Below are 25,731 nucleotides of genomic sequence, written 5' to 3' on the forward strand. Positions count from 1 at the left end.
GGACTCCTGGGTTCTCTCCCCGGCTCTGGGAGGGGAGCGGGGGCTGGTGGGTTAGAGTGGGGGGGCTGGGAGCCAGGACTCCTGGGTTCTCTCCCCAGCTCGGGGAGGGCAGTGGGGTGCAGTGGTTAGAGCGGGGGGCTGACCAGTTTCGGGGGACCTCGCGCACTGACTCCCCACCCCCCCGTTTCAGTCCTTCGCAGACCTGCCGCACCGGCCGCTGCTGGTGGAGTTGACGGTGGAGGAGGGTCAGAGGTTAAAGGTCATCTACGGGTCGTGCGCCGGGTTCCACGCCATTGACGTGGACTCAGGAAACAACTACGACATCTACATCCCCGTGCACGTGAGGGGGCGGGGCACCGGGGGCGGGGCACGGGGGGCGGGGCACCGGGGCGGGGGGCGGGGCACCGGGGGCGGGGCACGGGGGGCGGGAAACCGGGGGGCGGGGCACGGGGGGATGCCCACCCAAGTGGGCACCAGGGTGGCCTTGGGCGTGCACGCACACACACAGCACTGGGGGGTCCGGCCATGGGGCGGGTGGGTGCCCTTTGCCCCCTGACCTTTGCCCTGTGCCGGCAGATCCAGACCCACATCACGCCCCACGCCATCATCTTCCTGCCCAACACGGAGGGCATGGAGATGCTGCTCTGCTACGAGGACGAGGGCGTCTACGTCAACACCTACGGGCGCATCATCAAGGACGTGGTGCTGCAGTGGGGGGAGATGCCCACCTCCGTGGGTGAGCCCGGACGCCTGGGTCCTCCCGGGTTCTCTCCCCGGCTCTGGGAGGGGAGTGGGGGCTGGTGGGTGAGAGCGGGGGGGCTGGGAGTCAGGACTCCTGGGTTCTCTCCCCGGCTCTGGGAGGGGAGTGGGGGCTGGTGGGTGAGAGCGGGGGGGCTGGGAGCCAGGACTCCTGGGTTCTCTCCCCGGCTCTGGGAGGGGAGTGGGGGCTGGTGGGTGAGAGCGGGAGGGCTGGGAGTCAGGACTCCTGGGTTCTCTCCCCGGCTCTGGGAGGGGAGTGGGGCCTGGTGGGTGAGAGCGGGGGGGCTGGGAGCCAGGACTCCTGGGTTCTCTCCCCGGCTCTGGGAGGGGAGTGGGGGCTGGTGGGTGAGAGCGGGGGGGCTGGGAGTCAGGACTCCTGGGTTCTCTCCCCGGCTCTGGGAGGGGAGTGGGGGCTGGTGGGTGAGAGCGGGGGGGCTGGGAGCCAGGACTCCTGGGTTCTCTCCCCGGCTCTGGGAGGGGAGTGGGGGCTGGTGGGTGAGAGCGGGAGGGCTGGGAGTCAGGACTCCTGGGTTCTCTCCCCGGCTCTGGGAGGGGAGTGGGGGCTGGTGGGTGAGAGCGGGGGGGCTGGGAGTCAGGACTCCTGGGTTCTCTCCCCGGCTCTGGGAGGGGAGTGGGGGCTGGTGGGTGAGAGCGGGGGGGCTGGGAGCCAGGACTCCTGGGTTCTCTCCCCGGCTCTGGGAGGGGAGTGGGGGCTGGTGGGTGAGAGCGGGAGGGCTGGGAGTCAGGACTCCTGGGTTCTCTCCCCGGCTCTGGGAGGGGAGTGGGGCCTGGTGGGTGAGAGCGGGGGGGCTGGGAGCCAGGACTCCTGGGTTCTCTCCCCGGCTCTGGGAGGGGAGTGGGGGCTGGTGGGTGAGAGCGGGGGGGCTGGGAGTCAGGACTCCTGGGTTCTCTCCCCGGCTCTGGGAGGGGAGTGGGGGCTGGTGGGTGAGAGCGGGGGGGCTGGGAGCCAGGACTCCTGGGTTCTCTCCCCGGCTCTGGGAGGGGAGTGGGGGCTGGTGGGTGAGAGCGGGAGGGCTGGGAGTCAGGACTCCTGGGTTCTCTCCCCGGCTCTGGGAGGGGAGTGGGGGCTGGTGGGTGAGAGCGGGGGGGCTGGGAGTCAGGACTCCTGGGTTCTCTCCCCGGCTCTGGGAGGGGAGTGGGGCCTGGTGGGTGAGAGCGGGGGGGCTGGGAGTCAGGACTCCTGGGTCCAGTGAGGAAGGGTCTCCCCCTGACTCTCTCACCCCCCCCCCCCCCAGCGTACATCTGCTCCAACCAGATCATGGGCTGGGGCGAGAAGGCCATCGAGATCCGCTCCGTGGAGACGGGGCACCTGGACGGGGTTTTCATGCACAAGCGGGCCCAGCGCCTCAAGTTCCTGTGCGAGCGCAACGACAAGGTGGGCCCTAGGGGGCGCCGGGCGGCAGGGAGTGGGGCAGGGAGCTCAGCAGGGGGGTCTCCCCAGAGCTAGTTCTGTCCCCAGTGTCCCCGCAGCAAGGGTGTTAGACAGCTGCTGTGCCCCGCCCCAGAGGTGGGCGCCTCTCGGCGCCGGGCGAGGGGTCCCCGGGTCACCGGCCAGCCCGCCCCAGAGGTGGCTGCATCTCAGCGGGGGGCAAGGGGTCCCCGGGTCACCCGCCGCCCCGCCCCAGAGGTGGGCGCATGTCAGACTTACTCCTGCTCTGCTCCCCCTCAGGTTTTCTTCGCCTCCGTCCGCTCCGGGGGCAGCAGCCAGGTTTACTTCATGACACTCAACAGAAACTGTATCATGAACTGGTAAAAGGCCCCGCCCTGGTGCTGGCTCCGCCCTGGCACTGGCCCCGCCTCTGGAGGGAAGGGGCGGGGCCCCCTCAGACACTGGATCCCTATGCCGGAGACTCCGCCCCCACAGCCAGCGAGGATCAGGACCGACCAGTCAGCAGAACTGATGCCTTGATCGCCTTCCCCCCCACCCGTGTCTGATGCTGCTTTGGGGGGGCATCTCCATGGTGACAGTGTCGTCCCCCCCGACTGACAGACTGACTGCCCTCCGCTTCGCTCACCTGCCCCCTCCTCCGACTCATGGGGACCTGCTTTGTTCATAGCCGGGCCGAAATCTTGGCGCCGGGCGAGGGGTCCCCGTGTCACCGGCCGCCCTGCCCCAGAGGTGGGCGCATCTCAGCGCCGGGCGAGGGGTCCCCGTGTCACCCACTGCCCCGCCCCAGAGGTGGGCGCATCTCAGCGCCAGGCGAGGGGTCCCCGTGTCACCCGCCGCCCCGCCCCAGAAGTGGCCACATCTCAGCGGCGGGCGAGGGGTCCCAGGCGTGTGTGGGGTGACGGGCAAACCCCCTGGTGAAACACAAGGAGGGAGGTGGCCGCAGGCCCAGGCTGGGGGGACCCAGTGCTGTCGCTGTGGGGCGCTGCACCTGCCACGGCCCCTGTGGAGGGGACTCAGAGCGGCCGGGGGCGCAGACCCAGCGCTTTGTGCCAATTTCACTTTGCTTAGAGGGGGGACGGGGCCTTTCCCGCCACCTGGGTCGGAGCCGCGGTGGTGGTAGGGAACCCCCAAAGCAGCCCCCAGACTGCCTTGTGCACCCCCAGAACTCCTCCCCCTGCAGGTCCTGGGCCGGGCAGACGGGGGCGACCCGCCGCAGGCGTCTGGGGGGCGAATGTACCGGGGGACGTGGGGGGGAGGGGGAATGGCCCCTCCGGGCTCTGTGTATATTTTGCTTTAATTATTTTTATTTTGTAACAATGATTCATTAACAAAGCACTTTAAAGCCCCGACTGCATCTCATGGGGGCCCGGGAACACCCCCCGGGGCAGATTTGGGGTTATTCTCTAACTGACCCAGGAGAGCTGGTCCTAGGGCAGGGACTGGCTGGCTCAGGGGGGCGGGGAATGGGGCAGGAACCTGTCCCCTCTAGGGGGCACCAGTTCCCTTCCAGCCCCATGGGAGCCCGGCTGCAGCAGCAGCGCAAGGGTTAAACTGGGGGGCACAGAGCCAGCATGCTGATTCCCCTCCCTGCCCCTCTGACGCTGCCTGCAGTTGAGGGGTCCTGCCTGGGGCCCCCAAGAGCCATATGGAGTGTGCGGGGGGGTTATGGAGTTCATGGGACCCCCCCAGTATTCAGTTTGCTCTGTATGTTGCTTGCATCTATCAAGCCCCCCCCATCCCACCCCGTGCCGTGGCCTTGAAATTTCATCTGTTAATAAAAAACCAAATTCTATGACTTTCCCCGCCTGGTCCGGAGTTATTTACCCCACGGGGGGCGGGCAGGGGGCAGCCCCACGCCCGGGAGGTGCCGGCAGGAGGCGGTTGGCACTGACCAGCAGGAGAGTTGGCGGCAGCCCCTGGCTGTGGCTTGATCCGGTTCGTCTCGGGCAGCTGGGGCAGGGTAGGTGGGGCAGGACCCGGGGGGAGAGCCAGGGCACACTGAGGAAGTGGCGTTCACGGGGCCAATCCACACTATCCCAGCAGGTGTTGCAACAATGTCAGGACCCCGAGTAAACTCTCGTCCTCATTCCGAGGGTCCTTATCACCCCAGTGCCGCCTTCCTGTTCTTCTGCCCAAGGCGTAGTAACCTCCAGGCCAGGCACCCGCAGACTCCGGCCGGTGCCGCAGAGAATTTCGGCAGAACTGTGTCGGTGAGAAGTGGGATTGTTTAAGAAAATCTCAAAAGCCACCAGGAAAGATGCTGAGAAGCCAGCCCGGCAGCGAGAGCAGCGTCGAATGGACGACCGCTGGAAGCACGGCCGAATGTAAACCCGACTGTAGGGCACTGATGAGGAAAGCTAAAGGCCAGAGGGAGAACTGGGCAGCCGGCGGCGTTAAGAACGCGCGTGGTCACTGTATCGGGGACAAACCGAAGCCTGACAAGGAGTTCACACACATGTCAAGGGAGCGTTCGCGGTGAAGTGGCCGTTAACACCCCACCAGTCATGGCGGGGGCGGGGAACTGCTGTACTGAACTATCAATCCAGCCTGTCTCAGTCCCTGGTTTTGGGTGTCTGGCAGAGTGATGAATTTCAGCTCCCCGGTTCCTCTGGATCTGTGACCCTCAGAACATCCCAATGCCCCCCAGCCCCCATAACTGGAGGGGTGGTAACAGGCCACTTCGCCTCGAATGGTCCCTTGAAATGTGTGTTTAGCTGAGTCCCTCTCCCAGCCTGCAGAAGGGCTCGGTGGGGCGCGAAAGCTCGTCTCTCCCACCAATAAAATACATTCCCTCCCCCACCTTGTCTCGCTCAAGGTAGCCACTGGATGACTGGCCACCAAGAGTTTTAAAAGAGCTGGCCGAGCAGCTCACTGAAGCATTCGTGTTGATGTTCAGTAACTGTTGGAGCACTGGGCAAGTTCCAGGGGACTGGAATAAACCCAACGCTGTGCCAGTGTTTAAAAAGGGCAAACGGGCTGACCTGAGTATTTCGAGGCCTGTCAGCCGGACATCGATCGTGGGCAGGATAGTGGAGCAGCTTGATACAGGACTCAATTAATAAAGCAAGGCAAGGTAATTAATGCAAATTGACATGGGATTGTGGCAAACAGAACCTGTCAAGCCATCTGATCTCTTGTTCTTGACGAGAATAGAAGCGGGGGGGTGATAGTGTTGACGTATTAGACGAGGACTCCGGTGAGGCCTTTGGCTCGGCACCGCCGGACGCTTTGATTGAAACAGGGCCCGTGTTAAACGAACTAAAACCTGGTAACTGATCGGTCTCGACTGTACCTGGCAACGCGGAATCGTCATCGAGCAGCTCGCTTTCCGGTGGTGTCCCGCAGGGCTCGGCTCTGGGAACTGTGAAACGTAAGATCACCCCAATAAAGTTTGCAGGTGACCCCAAAATTGGGGGAGTGGGAAATGAGGAAGAGGCCGTGTCCCCGGTTCAGAGCGATGTGGGTCACAGCCCCAAACTGTGGTTTGAATGCGGCTAAATGTCAACGTACACAGCAAGGAACGAAGCGCGTCAGCCCTACACAGGGGCCGGGGGAGTCTCTCCGGGGGCGCGGCGACTCTGAAGCAGATTTGGGGGGCGCGTGGTGGGTAATCAGCGGAAGGTGAGCTCCCGGCACGACGCTGTGAGCAAAGGGGCGAATGCGCCCCTGGGCTGCGTCAGCGGGAGTCTCGCGTCGGGCAGAGAGGCTCGGCTGCGACCCGCCGGGGGGCGAGTACATCGGAGAGGGGTCAGAGAAGAGCCGCGAGAAGGATTCAAAACCCTGCCTTCGAGTGAGAGACTCCAGGAGCTCAATCAGCTGCACGGCGAAGGGGTGACTGACCCCGGGCTGCGAGTGCCGGCCTGGGGAGCGAATGTTCACAACGGGCTCCTCAGACTGGCAGAGGCAGGTCCCACCGGGCCGAGGGCCGAGAGTTGGAACCAGGCGACTTCGGGCTGGAAACAAAATGCAAAACGTCTAACGGTGAGGGGGCCCGGTGGGTTAGAGCAGGGGGGGCCGGGGGCCAGAACTCCTGGGTTCTCTCCCCGGCTCTGGGAGGGGAGCGGGGGCCGGTGGGTTAGAGCAGGGGGGGCTGGGAGCCAGGACTCCTGGGTTCTCTCCCCGGCTCTGGGAGGGGAGCGGGGGCCGGTGGGTCAGGCTCTCTCTCGAACACACTCTCTGGCCTGTCAGCCCCTGGGATGTGGGGGGAACAGGTGCAGCAAGGGGGGGGTGGGAAAGTGACTCGACACCGGTGGATTGGGGGGGGGGGGAGAGATCCAGTGTCTGTCCCACCCCGGAAGCCGGAATCAACCTCAAAATAACTAGCCCCTTTTCCATCCGCCGCGGCCGGGAGGGGGGCTCGGCCGCGATGCAGGGACTGGGGGTGCTGCTCCTCGCCCTGCTGTGCGGGGGGGTCAGTGGTAAGTTGGGAGGGGGGAACCTGAGGCCTCCGGGGGGCCTGACATCCATGGGGGGCCGATGGAGCCAGGCCCCGATTCCCCTGAAATGGGGGGGGGTAATCGGGAGGGGTTGAACCAGGACTGGGGCGGGGTGGGCGGCCCAAAGGTGGTGGGAGGGCAGGGCCGGGGGCGGGCTGCTCCCCACACCCCTGGGCCTGACCCCTGCCTGCCCCACAAGGGGCCCCGGGCGGGAACGAGGAGCTGCGGCTCTACGAGAAACTCTTCGCCAACTACGACAAGAAGACGCGGCCGGCGAGGCAGCCCGGAGAGGCGCTGGAGGTGCAGATAATGCTGACGCTGACCAACCTCATCTCGCTGGTGAGATGCCCTCGCTCCCGCCCCCCGGCCCCCCGGCCGCCGCCCCTCGCTCCCGCCCCCCGGCCCCCCGGCCGGCGCCCCTCGCTCCCGCCCCCCGGCCGGCGCCCCTCGCTCCCGCCCCCTGGCCCCCCGGCCGGCGCCCCTCGCTCCCGCCCCCCGGCCCCCCGGCCGGCGCCCCTCGCTCCCGCCCCCCGGCCGGCGCCCCTCGCTCCCGCCCCCTGGCCCCCCGGCCGGCGCCCCTCGCTCCCGCCCCCCGGCCGGCGCCCCTCGCTCCCGCCCCCCGGCCCCCCGGCCGGCGCCCCTCGCTCCCGCCCCCCGGCCGGCGCCCCTCGCTCCCGCCCCCCCGGCCGGCGCCCCTCGCTCCCGCCCCCCGGCCGGCGCCCCTCGCTCCCGCCCCCTGGCCCCCCGGCCGGCGCCCCTCGCTCCCGCCCCCCGGCCGGCGCCCCTCGCTCCCGCCCCCCGGCCCCCCGGCCGGCGCCCCTCGCTCCCGCCCCCCGGCCGGCGCCCCTCGCTCCCGCCCCCCGGCCCCCCGGCCGGCGCCCCTCGCTCCCGCCCCCCGGCCGGCGCCCCTCGCTCCCGCCCCCCGGCCCCCCGGCCGGCGCCCCTCGCTCCCGCCCCCCGGCCGGCGCCCCTCGCTCCCGCCCCCCGGCCCCCCGGCCGGCGCCCCTCGCTCCCGCCCCCCGGCCGGCGCCCCTCGCTCCCGCCCCCTGGCCCCCCGGCCGGCGCCCCTCGCTCCCGCCCCCCGGCCGGCGCCCCTCGCTCCCGCCCCCCGGCCCCCCGGCCGGCGCCCCTCGCTCCCGCCCCACGGCCGGCGCCCCTCGCTCCCGCCCCCCGGCCCCCCAAACCACGCTGACGGCCTCCATCCTGTTGCAGAATGAAAAGGAGGAGACTCTGACCACCAATGTCTGGATAAAGATTGTGAGTACCCCCCCACACCCCACAGACACGGGGTCTCCTGCCCCACTCAGGCCCCCCCCAGACTCCTTGTTGACAAAGGCCCTCAAGTGACCCCAGAATAGGAGCTCACCTGCCCCCCTCCCCCACATCACACTGCCGGCCTGAGCCTGAGGAAAGAACCCAGGAGTCCTGGCTCCCAGCTGCTCCCGCTGCACTAATCCCCCGGTTCCGGCGAGTGACCTTGTCCTGCAGGGCCGTGGGGCAGCTGCTATCCCCTGGCCCCCCCAGCCCTGCCGGTGCCCCTCACTCCCGACCCACAGCCCCTGCCAGCCCAGCCCTGCCCCCCAGCCCTGCCGGTGCCCCTCACTCCCGACCCACAGCCCCTGCCAGCCCCACCCCCCCAGCCCTGCCGGTGCCCCTCACTCCGGACCTGCAGCCCCTGCTAGCCCAGCCCTGCCCCCCCAGCCCTGCCGGCGCCCCTCACTCCCGACCCGCAGCCCCCTGCCAGCCCAGCCCTGGGCTCCTCGCACACAGCCCTGTGGCTAGGGGTGCAGGGGGTCCCCCAGCCTCACCCCCTGTGTCTCTGCCCCCAGGAATGGGTGGACTATCGGCTGAATTATAGCAACAGTGAGTTCAAAGGGATCCGCTCCCTGCGGGTCCCCTCCGACATGGTCTGGCTGCCGGACATCGTCCTGGAGAACAAGTGAGACTGTGGCGGGGGGGGCTAGGGGCCGATGCCCCAGGGTGTGTGGGGGAGGGAGGCTGTGGGGGGAAGCCGGATGACTTACAGGCTCAGGGACCCTGGGAGATTCGGGGTGGGGTGGGTTTCTGGACTGGCAGGATTTTGACGGGTGCTGGAGTTTGCAGCAGTTGCACGGGGCAGATCTCAGGGGGACATGGGGCAGGGCTGGCGTGATAGTTCTTGGGTTGCGTGGGCCCCGCAGGGTGGGTTTGGGGGGCAGACCTACATCACCCATCTCCCAGCATCCTCGGGGCTTTTTCCTACAGCTTCCCTCCCAGTAACTGGGGCTGCTTGCTCTGCGCCCCACGGGTTTTCTTCCCACTCGCAAGAGGGACGGGAAACGTCCGCACTTCTTCCTCCGGCAGTTGGTCATGGTCCCAGCCCCAGCTCCCGCTCCCTGTCAGCCAGGCCCGAAGGCCCCAGGAGAATCTGGAGCGGGGGGCTCTGGCTATGTCACGTGTAAACGCTCTCGGGCGTCCAGGCCTAACCCCTCCTCGAACCCCGGACAGGGCGTAGCTCGGAGAAGCAGCGGTTAATTGCGACCCTCACTGAGCCGAGCCAGTGTCTAGCCGCGCTTGCTAATGGGTCGGTGGCTCAGCTCGCCGAGCCTGTGTCCGGCTCCCTGGCTCCAGCCCCCGGCTTCCCCCACTCCCCCATTAACACTCAGCTCCGTGGCTGGGGCCTTGCCCAGGGACGGGGCCAGCCTGGGGCAGGGGCCTCGCGCTGCCCGCTGGGGCGAGGAGACCAGGGCGCAGCTCCCCAGAGGACACCAGCTGCAGAGAAGCACCAGGTCACCACCGACTCCCGTTGGCGGATTGGGCGCCAGGAGCTTCACCGCCAGCAGATTTTCCTCCAGCCCAGATGGCGGGTGGCTCGTTTGGGTCTGGCTTCGAGATCCTTCTGAGCTGGAGAGGGGCCAGGATCCAGAGTCCTGGATCTCCACAGCTCTGGCCTGGTGCCACCGGACCCTTGGATACCGATTGCTTGTGCCGGCTGCTGCTTTTGTTCGACCCTCTCGCTGCGATTCCCCAAGGGGTTGAGACGAGGCCACTTTCTGGGCGCAGAGAGGTCAGCCTCCACCCTTTGCAGCGGCTGGTTAGGGTGCCGGTCTCACCGATCCCGCACCAGCTTCCTGGTGACCCCACGGCCGACATGGCCAGATTCCCACGGCTGGTGCCAGGCGAAAAGGGTTTGTCATTTTTTCGGTCACAACTTGTTGAATATCTCGGACAGCTGCTTCCTCGGCCCTCTCGCTTTCCGCCCACTTCCTTTGTCTCCGCTGCTGGTATGATTCCCATGGCCACACTGAAAATCAAGCAGAATCGTCTCTGCAAATGGCTCGTGCGCCATGGACATGTTCCCGTCTCTCTTTGCTGCTGTGTTGTGGGAGATACCTGTTCCGTAGCTGTCCCAGGGCTGAGGATTGAAGCAACACAGATGTCTTCAACCCCACTTCCCTGCAGCCGCACCCGTGGAATTCATGGCATCTCACGGGCAGCATCATCAAATTCGTTTGGATTCCCTCCCCTTCATCAGCTGGGCTCTGCAGTGGGCTGCTTCATCGTACATGACACCGGCCCTGTCTTGGCCCAGAGCGTGGGGCGTAACTCGAAAAAGAGTGGTGCAAAAAGCAGAAACTCAGTCAAATTACGAAGGATGAATATTTAAAAAAAAAAAAAACCATAAACAGGTAGGGACAAAATTAGAAAGGCCAAGGCACAAAACAAGATTCAACTAGCTGGGCGAAAAGGGGTAACCAGAACACATTTTACAACTACGTTACAACAAGAGGACTTCCTGCCCTCAGGACGGGAGAATCCCAGGCACCGCTACAGACTAGGGACCGAATGGCTCGGCAGCAGTTCGGCAGAAAAGGACCTAGGGGTGACGGTGGACGAGAAGCTGGATCTGAGTCAGCAGTGTGCCCTTGTTGCCAAGAAGTCCAACGGCATATTGGGCTGGATTAGTAGGAGCTTTGCCAGCAGATCGAGGGACGTGATCGTTCCCCTCTATTCGGCACTGGTGAGGCCACATCTGGAGTACTGCGTCCAGTTTTGGGCCCCCCACTACAGAAGGGATGTGGACAAATGGGAGAGTCTCCAGCGGAGGGCAACAAAAAGGATTGGGGGGACACATGACTTATGAGGAGAGGCTGAGGGAACTGGGATCGTTTAGTCTGCAGAAGAGAAGCGTGAGGGGGGATTTGATAGCAGCCTTCAACTACCTGAAGGGGGGTCCCAAAGAGGATGGAGCTCAGCTGTTCTCAGTGGTGGCAGATGACAGGACAAGGAGTAATGGTCTCAAGTTGCAGTGGGGGAGGTCTAGGTTGGATATTAGGAAACACTATTTCACTAGGAGGGTGGTGAAGCACTGGAATGGGCTCCCTAGGGAGGTGGTAGAATCTCCTTCCTTAGAAGTTTTTAAGGTCAGGCTTGACAAAGCGCTGGCTGGGATGATTTAGTTGGGGATTGGTCCTGCTTTGAGCAGGAGGTGGGACTAGATGACCTCCTGAGGTCCCTTCCAACCCTGCTAGTCTATGATTCTATGAAGACCAAGGACAGGGTACGCCCATTACTCACTGAGGAGGGAAAGACAATAACAAAAAAACGCAGCAGTGGCCGATGTGTTAAATGCCCTTTTTTTCTTTCAGTTTTCACCAAAAAGTTAGTGGTGACCAGACGACTAACACCGCCAACGTCCGTGTAAACGGGGTAGGATCTGAGGCTAAAATAAGGAAAGAACTCCGTAGACAAGGTAGATGCCTCCAGGTTGGCAGCGTCTGACGGAACACGTCCTGGAGTACTCGAGAAACGGGTGGAAGAGGTCTGAGCCGTCAGTGGCGCTCTCTCAGTACACGTGGCGGAGGGCGCACAAGTGGCTGGAAAACTGTTCCCAGAGAGTACTTATCAGCGGCCCACAGTCAAGCTGGAAGAACCCAACAAGCGGGGTCCCCGCTGGAATCTGGCCTGAGTCCGGTTCTATTCAGTGATTTCCATAACGGCATAGAGAGCACACTTACAAAGTTTGCGGACGGTACCAAGCAGGGAGGGTGATAAATTGTTCTCCTCATCCACTGAGGACAGGAGAAGAAACAAGGGGCTTAAACTGCAGCAGGGCCGTCTAGGTTGGACATTAGGAAAAAGTCCCGCTCAGGGTGGTTAAAGGCTGCAACAAACGACCTAGGGAGGTTGCGGCATCTCCGTCACTGAGGTTTTTAAGAACAGGTTGGACGAACACCTGTCGGGGATGGTCTAGAAGAGAATACTTTGTCCTGCCACGGCATAGGGGGCTGGACTAGATGGATTATTTTGGCTGGTTGTCCCCCTCCCTGGCATTCCCACCCCTTTCTGGTCTGTCCCTGCTTTAGTGGGTCATGCATCCCAGTCCACCCCAGTCCGGGTATCCCAAAAGCTGGCCGAATCACAGAAAAGTCTTTCCGGGGACGCCCCCCCCCCAAAAGTCAAGGTCTCCCCCAGCTGGATTCTCCACTGAGATGAAGGCGGCCACCGGGACCCAGAGCTGCTCCTTCACTCTCATAGGCTTCAGGCCACAGGGCAGGTTCGGGGGATGCCGATCTTTTGGGGTGCACAGGCTTTGGTGTGTCAATATACGAGGGTGTCTCGTGGGCACCCAGGGATGCTGGTGGTTTTGTTTTTGGGGCACAGAGATGTTGTTTTCCGGGCTGCGTGGGGAGTGTCTGGGCTGCAGGGATTGGGGGGGCCGCTGCTGACGCCCCCTTTCGCTTCTCCCCCACAGCATCGACGGGCAGTTTGAGATTGCCTACTACGCGAATGTGCTGGTGTACCCCGGGGGGGCCATGTACTGGCTGCCCCCCGCCATCTACCGCAGCACCTGTGCCATTGAAGTCACCTACTTCCCCTTCGACTGGCAGAACTGCTCCCTCGTCTTCCAGTGAGTGAGATGCGGCCACCTCTGGGGCGGGGCGCCTGGTTATCCAGGGACCCCTCGCCCAGTGCCAGGGCTGACCCTAAGGAGAGGGTGCTCCCTGCTGACTCCCCCGTGTGCCCCCAGGTCCCAGACGTACAGCGCTAACGAGGTTGAACTGCAGCTCTCAATCAATGAGAAGACAGCCCGCCCCTTTGACGAGATCGATATAGACCCTGCCGCCTTCACAGGTATGGGGGGGCCTGGGACAGGGGATGTCTGCCAGGCTTCCCCCCCCCCCAGAGCAGATCCCCCAGGGGGCAGGGGATGTCTGCCACAGCCCCCTAGCAGGTCCACCCCAGGGGGGAGGTGGTGTCTGCCAGGGTCCCCCAGTGGGTCTCCCCCAAGGGGCGGGTGGTGTCTGCCACAGGTCCCCCAGGGGCAAATGTCTGCTGGGTCCCCCCCCAGTGTGGGTCTCCCCAAAAGGGCAGAGGGTGCCCCCCAGAGAACCGCCTGCCTCCCGCGCCTGTCGCCCTGCAGAGAATGGGGAGTGGGTCATCCGGCACCGGCCGGCCTGGAAGGTACTGCACCCGGAGCTGGGCCGGGAGGCGCTCGGCTTCCAGGAAATCCGCTTCTCGCTCATCATCCAGCGCAAGCCCCTCTTCTACATCATCAACATCATCGTCCCCTGCGTGCTCATCTCCTCCCTCGTCGTCCTGGTCTACTTCCTGCCCGCCCAAGGTGAGCCCGGCCACGGGGGAACGCCGCCCTGCCGGCCACGGGGACGCCCTGCCGGCCACAGAAACCCCTGCTGGCCACGGGGACCCCCACCAGAAACCCCACCCAGCCATGGGGATGCCCTGCTGGCCACGGGAATGCCCTGTCAGCCACGGGGACGCCCTGTCGGCCACAGGAAACCCCGCCCGGCCATGAGGATACCCTGCCAATCACGGGAAACCATGTCTGGGCCCGCCTTACTGGCCACGGAGGCACCCAGCCCAGCCTAGAAGATGCCTAGCCGGCCACGGGAAACCACGCCCGGCCACAGGGATGCCCAGCCAGCCACGGGGAAACCCTGCCCAGCCCCAGAGCAAGGAGAGATGCTCCCTACCACACCCACGTGGGGGACAGGTTTGCTGGCACTAGGAGCAAAGGATAGGGGCATGAACCCCAATCTCTCCTGGCTGTCCCCCCTCTGGGGGGCCCCAGGCTAGAAAGCCCCAGGCCCTGGGCAGGAGAGGGCACAGCAGGATGTCGGAGGAAAGCCAAACGGCCCCATGTCACCCCTGTTCTCTGCCCCTGGCAGCCGGCGGCCAGAAATGCACCCTCTCCATCTCAGTGCTGCTGGCTCAGACTGTCTTCCTCTTCCTCATCGCCCAAAAAGTCCCAGAGACCTCACTCAGCGTCCCCCTCATTGGCAAGTGAGTGATACCCCCCATCCCATTTCCATGGGAACCAGGACTCCTGGGTTCTCTCCCCGGCTCTGGGAGGTCAGTGGGGTCTGGTTAGAGCAGGGGGGGCTGGGAGCCAGGACTCCTGGGTTCTCTCCCCAGCTCTGGGAGGGGAGCGGGGGCTGGTGGGTCAGAGCAGGGGGGCTGGGAACCAGGACTCCTGGGTTCTCTCCCCAGCTCTGGGAGGGGAGTGGGGGCTGGTGGGTCAGAGCAGGGGGGCTGGGAGCCAGGACTCCTGGGTTCTCTCCCCAGCTCTGGGAAGGGAGTGGGGGCTGGTGGGTTACAGCAGGGGGGCTGGGAGCCAGGACTCCTGGGTTCTCTCCCCAGCTCTGGGAAGGGAGTGGGGGCTGGTGGGTTGGCAGCGGGCTGGGAGCCAGGACTCCTGAGATCTCTCCCCGGCAGGTACCTGATGTTCGTCATGGGAGTGGCGACGCTGATCGTGATGAACTGTGTCATTGTGCTGAACGTTTCCCTGCGAACGCCGAACACCCACTGCATGTCTGAGCGACTCAAACATGTGAGGGTCGGGGGCAGAGCACAGTGGGGAAATGAGGGGGATCTGGGGAGGGAAGTGCCAGGGGGCTGGGGGTGGAGGGAGTGCTCTGGAGACCTGGGGATCAGTGTCAGGGGGTATGGGGGACACCAGCCTTGGAGGGGAATTGGAGAACCAAAAACCAACCAAAGGGGGAATAGGAGTTGGGGAGTGGACCGAGCCTGGCTGGGTAAGTGGGGGCTCAGGGCAGGGAAGAAAGGGTCCAAGGGCTGAGCCTGGACCCTGAGGTCCAGTATTTTAGATGTCTGTATACTAATGCGAGAAGTATGGGGAATAAGCGGGAAGAACTCGAAATGCTAGTAAATAAACACAACTATGAGATAGCTGGCGTCACGGAGACTCGGTGGGATAGTACGCATAACCGAAATATTGGTAGAGAAGGGTACAGCTTGCTCAGGAAGGACGGGCAGGGGGAAAAGGGAGGAGGTTTTGTCTTATATATTAAAAATGGATAGACTTGGACTGAGGTTGAGATAGAAATAGGAGACAGACTTGTTGAAAGTCTCTGGATAAGGATAAAAGAGGTAAAAACCACGGGTGATGTCATGGTCGGGGTCTACTACAGACCACCTAACCCGGAAGAAGAGGTGAATCAGACTTTTTTTAAACAACAAACAAAATCCTCCAAAGCTGAGGACTTGGTGGTGATGGGGGACTTCAACTCCCCAGACGTCTGTTGGGAAAATAACCCAGCAGGGCACAGATTATCCAACAAGTTCTTGGAATGTGTTGGAGACCATTTTTTATTTCAGAAGGGGGAGAAAGCTACCAGGGGAAGGCTGTTCTAGATTTGATTTTGACAAATGGGGAGGACCTGGTTGAGAATTTGAAAGTGGAAGGCAGCCTGGGTGGAAGTGATCATGAAATGAGAGAGTTCATGATTCTAGGGAATGGTAGGAGGGAGAACAGCACAATAAAGACAATGGATTTCAAGAAGGCAGACTTTAGCAAACTCAGGGAGTTGGTAGGTCAGATCCCATGGGAAGCGAGTCTAAGGGGAAAAACAATTGAAGACAGTTGGCAGTTTTTCAGAGAGACATTACTAAGGGCACAAGAGCAAACTATCCCACTGTGTAGGAAAGACGGGAAGTATGGCAAGAGACCAGCCTGGCTTACCCAGGAGATCTTCAATGATCTGAAACTCAAAAAAGAGTCCTACAAACAGTGGAAACTTGGTCAAATTACAAAGGATGAATTCAAACAATACATACAAGTACGTAGGGACAAAATTAGAAAGGCCAAACGAGATCAAACGAGCTAGGGACATAGAAGGAAACAAGAAAACTCTCTACAAATACATGAGCAGCAAGAGGAAGAGACCAAGGACAGGGTGGGCATGTTACTCAATGAGGGGGAAAAGATAATAACAGAAAAGGTGGAAATGGCAGAGGTGCTTAATGACTTGTTTCGGTTTTCACCAAGAAGGTTGGTGGCGATTGGACGTCTAACGTAGTGAATGCCGGTGAAAATGAGGTAGGATCAGAGTCTAAAAATAGGGAAAGAACAAGTCAAAAATTACTTAGACAGTTAGATGTCTTCAAATCACCAGGGCCTGATGAAATGCGTCCTAGAATACTCAAGGAGCTGACTGAGCAGATACCTGAGCCATTAGCGATTATCTTTGAAAAGTCATGGAAGACGGGAGACATTCCAGAAGACTGGAAAAGGGCAAATATAGTACCCATCTATAAAAAGGGAAATAAGGACAACCTGGGGAATTACAGACCAGTCAATTTAACTTCTGTACCCGGAAAGATAATTGAGCAAATAATTAACCAATCAATTTGCAAACACCTAACATAAGAATGGCCCTACTGGGTCAGACCAAGGGTCCATCTAGCCCAGTCTCCTGTCTTCCAACAGTGGCCAGTGTCAGGTGCCCCAGAGGGAATGAACAGAACAGGGAATCATCCAGTGATCCGTCCCCTGTCACCCATTCCCAGCTTCTGGCAAACAGGGGCTAGGGACACCATCCCTGCCCATCCTGGCTAATAGCCATTGATGGACCTGTCCTCCAGGAACTTATCTAGTTCTTTTTTGAACCCTGTTATGGTCTTAGCCTTCACCACATCCTCTGGCAAGGAGTTCCACAGGTTGACTGTGCGTTGTATGAAGAAATACTTCCTTTCGTTTGTTTTAAACCTGCTGCCTATTAATTTCATTTGGTGCCCCCAGTTCTTGTGTTATGAGAAGTAGTAAGCAACACTTCCTTATCTACTTTCGCCACACCAGTCATGATTTTATAGACCTCAATCATATCTCCCCTTAGCCGTCTCTTTTCCAAGCTGAAAAGTCCCAGTTTTATTAATCTTTCCTCATACAGAAGCTGTTCCATCCCCCTAATAACTTTTGTTGCCCTTTTCTGAACCTTTTCCAATTCCAACAGATCTTTTTGGTGATGGGGCGACCACATCTGCACGCAGTATTCAAGAGGTGGGCGTACCATGGTTTTATAGAGAGGCAACATGATATTTTCTGTCCTATCACCTAACCCTTTCTTAATTATTCCCAGCATTCTGTTCGCTTTTTTGACGGCCACTGCACATTGAGTGGATGTTTTCAGAGAACTATCACAATGACCCCAAGATCTCTCTCTTGAGTGGTAACAGCTAATTTAGACCCCATCATTGTATATGTATAGTTGGGATTATGCTTTCCAGTGTGCATCACTTTGCATTTATCAACATTAAATTTCATCTGCCATTTTGTTGCCCAGTCACCCAGTTTTGAGAGATCTTTTTGTAGCTCTTTGCAGTCTGCCTGGGACTTAACTATCCTGAGTAGTTTTGTATCATCTGCAAATTTTGCCACCTCACTGTGTACCCCTTTTTCCAGATCATCTATGAATATGTTGAATAGGACTGGGCCCAGTACAGACCCCTGTGGGACACCACTATTTACCTCTCTCCATTCTGAAAACTGACCATTTATACCTACCCTTTGTTTCCTATCTTTTACCCAGTTACCGATCCATGAGAGGACCTTCCCTCTTATCCTGTGGCAGCTGACTTTGCGTAAGAGCCTTTGGTGAGGGAACTTATCAAAGGCTTTCTGAAAATCTAAGTACACTATATCCACTGGATCTCCTTTGTCCGTGTGCTTGTTGACACCCCTCAAAGAATTCTAGTAGATTGGTGAGGCATGATTTCCCTTTACAAAAACCATGTTGACTCTTCCTCAACAAATTATGTTAATCTATATGTCTGACAATATTGTTCTTTATTATAGTTTCAAGCAGTTTGCCCGGTACTGAAGTCAGGCTTACCGGCCTGTAATTGCCGGGATTGCCTCTGGAGCCCTTTTTAAAAATTGGCGTCATATTAGCTCCCCTCCAGTCATTTGGTCCAGAAGCTGATTTAAATGACAGGTTACAGACAACGGTTAGTAGTTCTGCAATTTCACATTTGAGTTCCTTCCAAACTCTTGGGTGAGTCCCATCTGGTCCTGGTGACTTAGTGCTGTTTAATTTATCTGTTTGTTCCAAAACCTCCTCTAATGATACCTCAATCTGGGACAGTTCCTCAGATTTGTCACCTAAAAAGAATGGCTCGGGTTTGGGAATCTTCCTCACATCCTCAGCCGTGAAGACCAATGTAAAGAATTCATTTATTTCTCCACAATGGCCTTATTTCTCCACAATGGTCTCCACAATTGTCCTTGAGTGCTCCTTTAGCACCTCGATCGTCCAGTGGCCCAACTGGTTGTTTAGCAGATTTCCTGCTTCTGATGTACTTACAAAAAAAATTTTTGATATTACTTTTTGAGCCTTTGGCTAACTGTTCCTCAAATTCTTTTGTGGCCTTCCTAATGGTATTTTTACACTTCATTTTCCAGTGTTTATGCTCCTTTCCTCACTAGGATTTAACTTACACTTTTTAAAGGATGCCTTTTTGCCTCTCACTGCTTCTTTTACTTTGTTGTTTAGCCACGGTGGCTCTTTTTTGGTTCTCTTACTATGTTTTTTAATCTGGGGTATACATTTAAGTTGAGCCTCTATTATGGGGTCTTTAAAAGGTTTCCAAGCAGCTTGCAGAGATTTCACTTTGGGCACTGTACCCTTTCATTTCTGTTTAACTAACTTCCTCATTTTTGTGTATTTCCCCTTTCTAAAATTAAATGCTACAGTGTTGGGCCGCTGTGGTGTTTTTCCTGCCACAGGGATATTAAATTTAATTATATTATGGTCACTATTTCCAAGCGGTCTAGCTAGATTCACCTCTTGGACCAGATCCTGTGCTCTACTTAGGACTAAATCAAGAATTGCCTCTCCTCTGGTGGGTTCCAGGACTAGCTCCTCCAAGAAGCAGCCATTTAAGGTGTCAAGAAACTTTATCTCTGCAGCCCGTCCTGAGGTGATATGTTCCCAGTCAATATGGGGATAGCTGAAATCCCCCATTATTATTATTGAGTTTTTTTATTTTAATAGCCTCTCTAATCTCCCTGAGCATTTCACAGTCACTATCACCATCCTGGTCAGGTGGTCGGTAATAGATCCCTTCCGCTATATTCTTAGTCGAGCACGGAATTACTATCCATACAGATTCTACGGTACAGTTTGATTCATTTACGATTTTTAATTCATTTGACTCTATGCTTTCTTTCACATATAATGCCACTCCCCCACCAGTACGACCTGTTCTGTCCTTCTGATATGTTTTGTATCCTGGTATTACTGTATCCCATTGATTATCCTCATTCCACCAAGTTTCTGTGATGCCTGTTATTTCAATATCCTCATTTAATACTAGGCGCTCTAGTTCACCCATTTTATTATTTAGACTTCTAGCATTGGTATATAAGCACTTTAAAAACTTGTCTCCTTTTAGCTGTCTGCTGTTACACAATGTAATTGAATGGGACAGATAATAACCTAGAAGCTGATAATAAGGTGATAACAGTCAGCATAGATTTGTCAAGAACAAATAGTGTCAAACCAACCTGATAGCTTTCTTTGACAGGGTAACAAGCCTTGTGGATAGTGGGGAAGCGGCAGATGTGGTCTGTCTTGACTTTAGTAAGGTTTTACCTTCTCATAAATAACCTAGATGGAGGGTGCAAAACTGGTTGGAAAACCATTCCCAGAGAGTAGTTATCCATGGTTCACAGTCAGGCTGGAAGGGCACCATGAGAGGGGTCCCACAGGGATCGGTTCTGTTCAATAATGGCATAGAGAGGACACTTATAAAGTTTGCGGACAACACCAAGCTGGGTGGGGTTGCGAGTGCTTTGGAGGATAGGATTAAAATTCAAAATGATCTGGACAAACCGGATAAATGGTCTGAAGTAAACAGAATGAAATTTAATCAGGACAAATGCAAAGTACTCCCCCTAGGAAGGAACAATCAGTTGCACACATACACAATGGGAAAAGACGGCCTACAAAGGAGTACTGGGGAAAGGGATCTGGGGGTCATAGTGGACCACAAGCTAAATATGAGTCAACAGGGTGATGCTGTTGAAAAACAAGCCAACATCGTTCTGGGCTGTATTAGCAGGAGCGTTGTAAGCAACACCCAAGAAGTAATTCCTCTGCTCTGCTCCGGGCTGATGAGACCTCAACTGGAGCAGCGTGTCCAGTTCTGGGCGCCACGTTTCAGGAAAGATGTGGACAAATTGGAGAGAGTCCAGAGAAGAGCAACACAAACGATGAAAGGTCTAGAAAACATGACCAATGAGGGAAGATTGAAAAACTTGGGTTTGTTTAGTCTGGAGAAGAGAAGACTGAGAGGGGACATGATCACAGTTTTCAAAGAAACTGTTGAAACATAAAAGGTTGTTACAAGGAGGAGGGAGAAGAATTGTTCTTCTTAACCTCTGAGGCTAGGACAAGAAGCAGTGGGCTTAAATTGCAGCGAGGACGGTTTAGGTTGGACATTAGAAAAACTTCCTACCTGTCGGGGTGGTGAAGCCCTGGAATAAATTGTCCAGGGCGGTTGTGGGATCTCCATCATGGGGGATTTGTAAGAGCAGGTTGGACAAACCCGTCAGGGATGGTCTAGATAATCCTTAGTCCGGCCACGAATGCAGGGGACGGGACGAGAGACCTCTCGAGGCCCCTTCGTTCTATGACTCTATGATATGCCCCCCAGGTGTTCCTAGAGGTGCTGCCACGGTACCTGGGCTCGGCCCTGGAACCCATAGGGGACCCCTGGGCCGCGCCCCCTGCCCGCCGGCGCAGCTCCTTCGCCATCATGCTCAAAGCCGAGGAGTACATCCTCAAGAAGCCGCGCAGCGAGATCCTCTTTGAGCGGCAGGGCCAGCGGCATGGCCTCACCAGGCCCCCCGCCTGTGGTGAGAGACCCTCCTCCCCCACACCCCACTGCCAGGGAAACGCAGTGTTAGTTCAGGAGCTGGGACTCCTGGGTCCCTGACTATGCCCTGCCCCCTCTCTCTGCAGATGGGGTGGATGTGGGCGTCACCAGCACCTTGTACAAGAACCTGGCCAACGCGGCCCCCGAGATCCGGGCGTGCGTGGAGGCCTGCACCTTCATCACAGAGACCACAAGGGAGCAGAATGCCAGCAATGCCGTGAGTCCCACATAGAGCTGCCCCACCCCAGCCTGCCCCAGCACCCTGGGGGAGGATTGGGGCCAGCGCCCCCTACAGGGGAAAATCCCTGGTTCCTATCTCCTAGTCTGACTCTTAATCTAATCCACCTGCCCCCACTCCTCTCCCAGAGCCGGGGAGAGAACCCAGGAGTCCTGGCTCCCGCCCCCGCCCCCCCGTGCTCTAACCGCAGGGGACCCAGGCATCCTGACGCCCCTCTCTCTGCCGCGCAGGCGATGGAGAACTGGGTGCTGATTGGGAAGGTGATTGACAAGCTCTGCTTCTGTGCCGCCATCCTGCTCTTCACCATCGGCACCCTCAGCATTTTCCTCATGGGACATTTCAACCAGGTGCCCGACGACCCCTTCCCCCTACAGCCGGACCCATAGCTGGGACCCCGCAGGGGCCATTCCCCCTGGCTGACAGGGGTATCAACACGCAGTGAGGTAGCCATGCGGACAAGTGTGATCTCTGGATGGGAGCCCCCCTCACCCCACTCCCTGCAGCACGGCACCAGGGCCAGCCGACCCCGCAGTCTAGGAGCCTTGTCCCAGGGCCAGCCACAGCCTGGGGAAGTCACTAGACTTTTACCCACAATCCCCTAGTCCCAAGCAGCTGCAGGCCCCGCTACAGGGCTGGGCTCAGCAATGCTGCTGGTATTGGGGAAGGACGCCCCACCCCAGACATGGACGTATCTCGGCACCGGGCGAGGGATCCCTGTATCAACCCCACCCCAGACACAGCCGCATCACATGAGGGATCCACGTGAACAGCCCCCACACCCCACCCCCGAGGCAGCTGCATCTCAGCCCCCATGACTCTCCCCTCCAGACCAGCGAGGAGATTCTGGGGACTTACAGCTCTTTGGAAGTAGCTCTAGTCAAAACATGTGGGGTCTGGACCTTGTCACAGCACCCGCTGGACTAGCGTAGATGGGCCCGGTGGCTCCCAACTCCAGACCAGGCTGCCCCACACCTGGTCCCACCTCACCTTCCCAGCCTTGCTGATTGCAGCTGGTGCCCTGGGTGGGGGAGATGAATATGATCACACACCAGCTCGAAGTTAGCTGCTCCGGGCCAGGGGTTAACCAGCAGTCTACAGCTTGGTGCCAACCACCTGGTGTCCGTCCCCACCACCTCCTTCCAGCACCTCTCTGAGCCTGGGGTCGCTGCCCCTTGCTCCAGGAGCTGATCCCCTCCCACGCTGCCCTCACCCGCCTGGCCCTGGCTCACAACGGTTCACAGAGCTGATTCCCGGGGGCGGCTGCGGACCCTGCCTGAGCGGGCCTGCGAGTGGCTGACCAGGCTGCAGGACAATGCCCTGGAGGAGTTGCTGCGGCTGTTGGGGAACCGGCTCCGCACCCTGCCCAGCGGCTTCTTCCCACGACTGCGGGCTGGCCTATCCCTGACAACCGCTTCAGCGTCTCCACACAGGAGCAGGGGCTGGATGGGCTGCCCACTGAGAACGAGCCCCTGAGGTAGTCACACTCGGTTCATTTATTCCCTGTCTTCCTGCGCTACTTGACAGGGGCTCACTTCTCCAGCAAGGTGGCCGTCAACCAGCCCCATAGCACGCTGCCCAAGGGGCAAAAGCCCCCATGGGGTACAGCCTACCTGCAATCGGTTCTAGCAGCACAGGGCGAGGCGTTGGGGACCTGAGCCCTGCACATTTCATTAAAGCAAAGCAGAAGCTGGCAGAGGTAAATACAGAGCGTGCTTTGGTAGCCCGGTCCCCGCCGGCGCCATGGCTGTCTGAGGTCGCTCGGTCCTGGCCCGAGTGGGCCAGCAATTTCCCTTCCCTTTTGTCCACTCCAGCCAATAAAGTCATGCCTTGTAACCCAGCGGGCACTTTCAGGCTTGCTTTTCTGATTGATATGCAGGGCAGTGACCGACCTGACTAGGGATTGCTGGGCAGTGGGTGCAAAGGGGCTAAGAAGCTGCTGGAGACATGAGGTATCTCTCTCTCCTAACTCCTTGGGCCTGCGTGGCTGGGTCCTTAAAGGGCTGTGTGAACCCGACCCACATCCATGGAGGAGCTGGCGAGAACCGAACTGACACCTCCCAGGAAGAAATCCCGCCATCAGGCGGAAGATGTGAACTCAGCAGGGGGCTCCGATGGGAGGCGAGGGCACAGCCGGCCTTGGGAGAGGGACAGGCGCTCACCCGGCACAGAGAGAGAGAGAACCAAGATGGCGTGGCCAAGGCGCACTGTGTCTGACGCTGCGCTTCTCTACGCTAACGTCAGGCCTCCAGGGCGCTAATAAACCCTGCTCTGCTCTGAAAAGGCGGCCGGGCATCACTGCAGACACCGGCTGGGCACCCGGGTCCCTGCAGAGCGGACAAGGCTCTCACGGGGCAGAGCTCGCCAGGTGAAGCAGGCTGGAGCCCCGAGGCACAGCTGACCCGTAGGCCTTGGGAGTCTGACACACGGAAGGGGTTCCTCCCAGGACCTGTTTAAAAGCTGGGGCGTAGCTCAGAACCCGTAGATCCGTGACACGCTGCTGCAGAGCGTTGTCGAGGTGTCCTTCCTCCCTGCCCCCTGCAGGAACCCCAAAGCAAAGGTGCCAGTAGGACCATGATCTGTTTACTGAGTTCAAAGCAAATAGAAGGGGGAGAGACAAGATAAAAAGCTCGGCCCAACGCACAGACCTACACCTCGCATGCGGGTCGGCCATTGCCACCCGAGGGTTTGCGTTCCAAAGTACTGGCCCAGTCTCGAACCCCCCAAATAAATAATCCAGAGTCGTCTGGAGCACCCCACCCCAGTCCATACAGAAGCTGTGCCATCCTCCCCGCCGATCCTTTCACGTGATTTGGGAAACAGGGAAGAACTGTGACGTGACTGACACCAAACACAGAGGAAGGGGAGGGGCTCCAGCCGGATCCTTGCTTCAGACCCCAGTGAGAGCCGGGTCTGGTTCCCCAGCAGCAGGCAGACGCTGGCCCGGCGGAGGGACTGCGCTCTGGGGAGGGGGCGCCCAGCAGCGGCAGGGCAGGGCCTCCTCTTAGGCACTGAGGAAGAACTTCTTGTAGAATATGTTCATCTGCTCGAGGAAGATGAAGGTCAGGACCGTGTGGGGGCCCAGGCGGGCGTAGTAGGGGGTGAAGCCCTTCCAGAGGCTGAAGAACCCCTCGTAGCGGATGACTTTCAGCAGCACATCCTGGAATTCAGAAAGCAGAGGTCAGCACGCCGCGGATGATACTCCGGGGCCGCCACGCCCCTGCACTGGCTAGTCGCTCGAGCAAGCGGTGGGGAGGCAGGACTCCTGGGTTCTGATCCTGGTTCTGTCACTGACTCTGTGGCTTCCAGCAAGCCACTTCTCAATCTCTCTCCCTGCCTCAGTTTCCTTCGCCGTACAACACTGTCTGAGCTCCCGGAGCCGGGATATTAATGAATATCAGCGGAGCACTGTCAGTCCCCCGGCTTTTCTCCCAAGTCTCATATCTGACCGGCCACTGCCCCCCAGTGGCCAGATGGATTCAGGACCGGTGAAGAGACACACCGGGATTGCGCCGTCGGCACAACGCAGCCGGCGTATATTTAACGAGGACGCCACGCTGAACGTGACACAGAGGAGGTGACCATCGTATGTCTTCACTTGACTGTCCTCCTGAGTCCCCTTTGCTTTCCCTAGACACGGGCATTTGGAGAAGTGCTTTCTCCCCCTGCCCCAGCGTCACGGAATCACGTGCAGGGTCCACCAGCATTGCAAGGGCTCGGAGCAAAGGCGTGATGGGTGAGTGGCTCCGAGTTAAAAGCCTGATGGGAATATTCCTCCACACCCCAGAGGTTAAAGCCCCTGGGTCCTGTTCTCCCAGGCAGCCAGGTGACCGGAGGGGGTGCAGAACGGAGTGGCTCCCTGTCCATCGGGAGACTCCGAGATTGGGCAGCGGTAAGAATTCCTGAACTAACCACCACAGAGCTGGAGTTCGCGGCGGGAAATCACCTGCCTGTCGAGGTAACTTTCCTAGCCACGCTGCTCAGAACCCCTCCAATAATATCCAGAGCCCCCTGTATCTGGGCTGAGGCGATGGGCCACACGGTGCACCCAAGCACTCCACGGGCCTGGGCCCACTCTCACCACCAAACATTTCCACCTTGTTTCCAGGCTGAATTTCTCCAGCTTCCAGCCCTCGGACCGGGTTAGACTGCTAGACTGAAGAGCCCATTACTGACTATTTGTTCCCCAAGTCAGTACTTAAAGACCCCCTTCGCCTTCTCTTCGTTAAGCTAATTGAGCTCCTAGAGTCTCTCACTCGAAGGCAGGGTTTTTAATCCTTCTCGTGGCTCTTCTCTGACCCCTCTCCGATTAATCACCCTCCGGCTGGAACTGAGGGCACCAGCGATGCCCAATCCAGCAGTAAAATCACCTCTCTGCCCCTACTCAAGAATGCTGCTTACGCAGCCCGGGATCGCGTCAGCCCTTTTGGTCACAGCGTCGCACCGGGAGCTCCCATACAGCGAATCTCCGCCCCCCAAACTGACAGCTCCCGTCTCCACACGGCTTTGAGGTACAGGACAAAGGGGCGCCTGCATGTCTGGACCCCATGGTACAGCCGAGTGCTTCATCTCACTGGACAGCTGGGGCGTTCTCCCCCCACGGCTGCACCTGGCTCCTTACCAGAGCTTGACCTTCTACACTTGCCATAGGCGCCTCCATTTCCCCACGGCCAGGAGGGAAGCACAGCTGCTCTATCAATAGAAACATGCCC

At 59.1% G+C, this 25,731-nt stretch overlaps 3 protein-coding genes across 4 annotated transcripts in view; 2 read left to right on the top strand and 1 right to left on the bottom strand.

Moving 5' to 3' along the window:
- The window catches only part of MINK1 (misshapen like kinase 1), an 84,842-nt gene extending 81,445 nt beyond the window's left edge, over positions 1–3,397 (top strand). Inside the window, 4 exon segments of the mRNA XM_074941456.1 lie at positions 191–340; positions 577–736; positions 2,016–2,155; positions 2,450–3,397. Coding sequence (XP_074797557.1) covers positions 191–340; positions 577–736; positions 2,016–2,155; positions 2,450–2,533 — 534 coding nt within the window. The 3' untranslated portion in view covers positions 2,534–3,397.
- A 721-nt stretch (positions 3,398–4,118) lies between these two features.
- Positions 4,119–25,731, bottom strand: part of SLC25A11 (solute carrier family 25 member 11) — a 28,445-nt gene continuing 6,832 nt past the window's right edge. Inside the window, exons 8-9 of one of the 2 annotated variants that reach the window (XM_074941460.1) lie at positions 5,463–5,531; positions 4,119–4,372 (exon numbers count right to left, since the gene is read on the bottom strand). In XM_074941460.1, the coding sequence (XP_074797561.1) occupies positions 4,202–4,372; positions 5,463–5,531 (240 nt within the window). In that variant the 3' untranslated portion in view covers positions 4,119–4,201. Of the gene's footprint in view, positions 4,373–5,462; positions 5,532–22,267; positions 24,180–25,731 lie in introns of those variants that run through there. The other variant, XM_074941461.1, reaches the window with a different exon arrangement.
- On the top strand, positions 6,499–23,147 carry CHRNE (cholinergic receptor nicotinic epsilon subunit). Its single transcript, XM_074941459.1, has 12 exons — positions 6,499–6,588; positions 6,806–6,945; positions 7,819–7,863; positions 8,436–8,545; positions 12,341–12,496; positions 12,617–12,720; positions 13,010–13,210; positions 13,776–13,890; positions 14,323–14,437; positions 20,563–20,764; positions 20,871–21,001; positions 21,253–23,147. The coding sequence occupies exons 1-12, from the start codon at positions 6,537–6,539 to the stop codon at positions 21,406–21,408; spliced, it is 1,527 nt and encodes a 508-aa protein (XP_074797560.1). The 5' UTR covers positions 6,499–6,536; the 3' UTR covers positions 21,409–23,147.

This window comes from Natator depressus, chromosome 28, assembly GCF_965152275.1.
Source record: "Natator depressus isolate rNatDep1 chromosome 28, rNatDep2.hap1, whole genome shotgun sequence".
Taxonomy (NCBI): Eukaryota; Metazoa; Chordata; order Testudines; family Cheloniidae; genus Natator; species Natator depressus.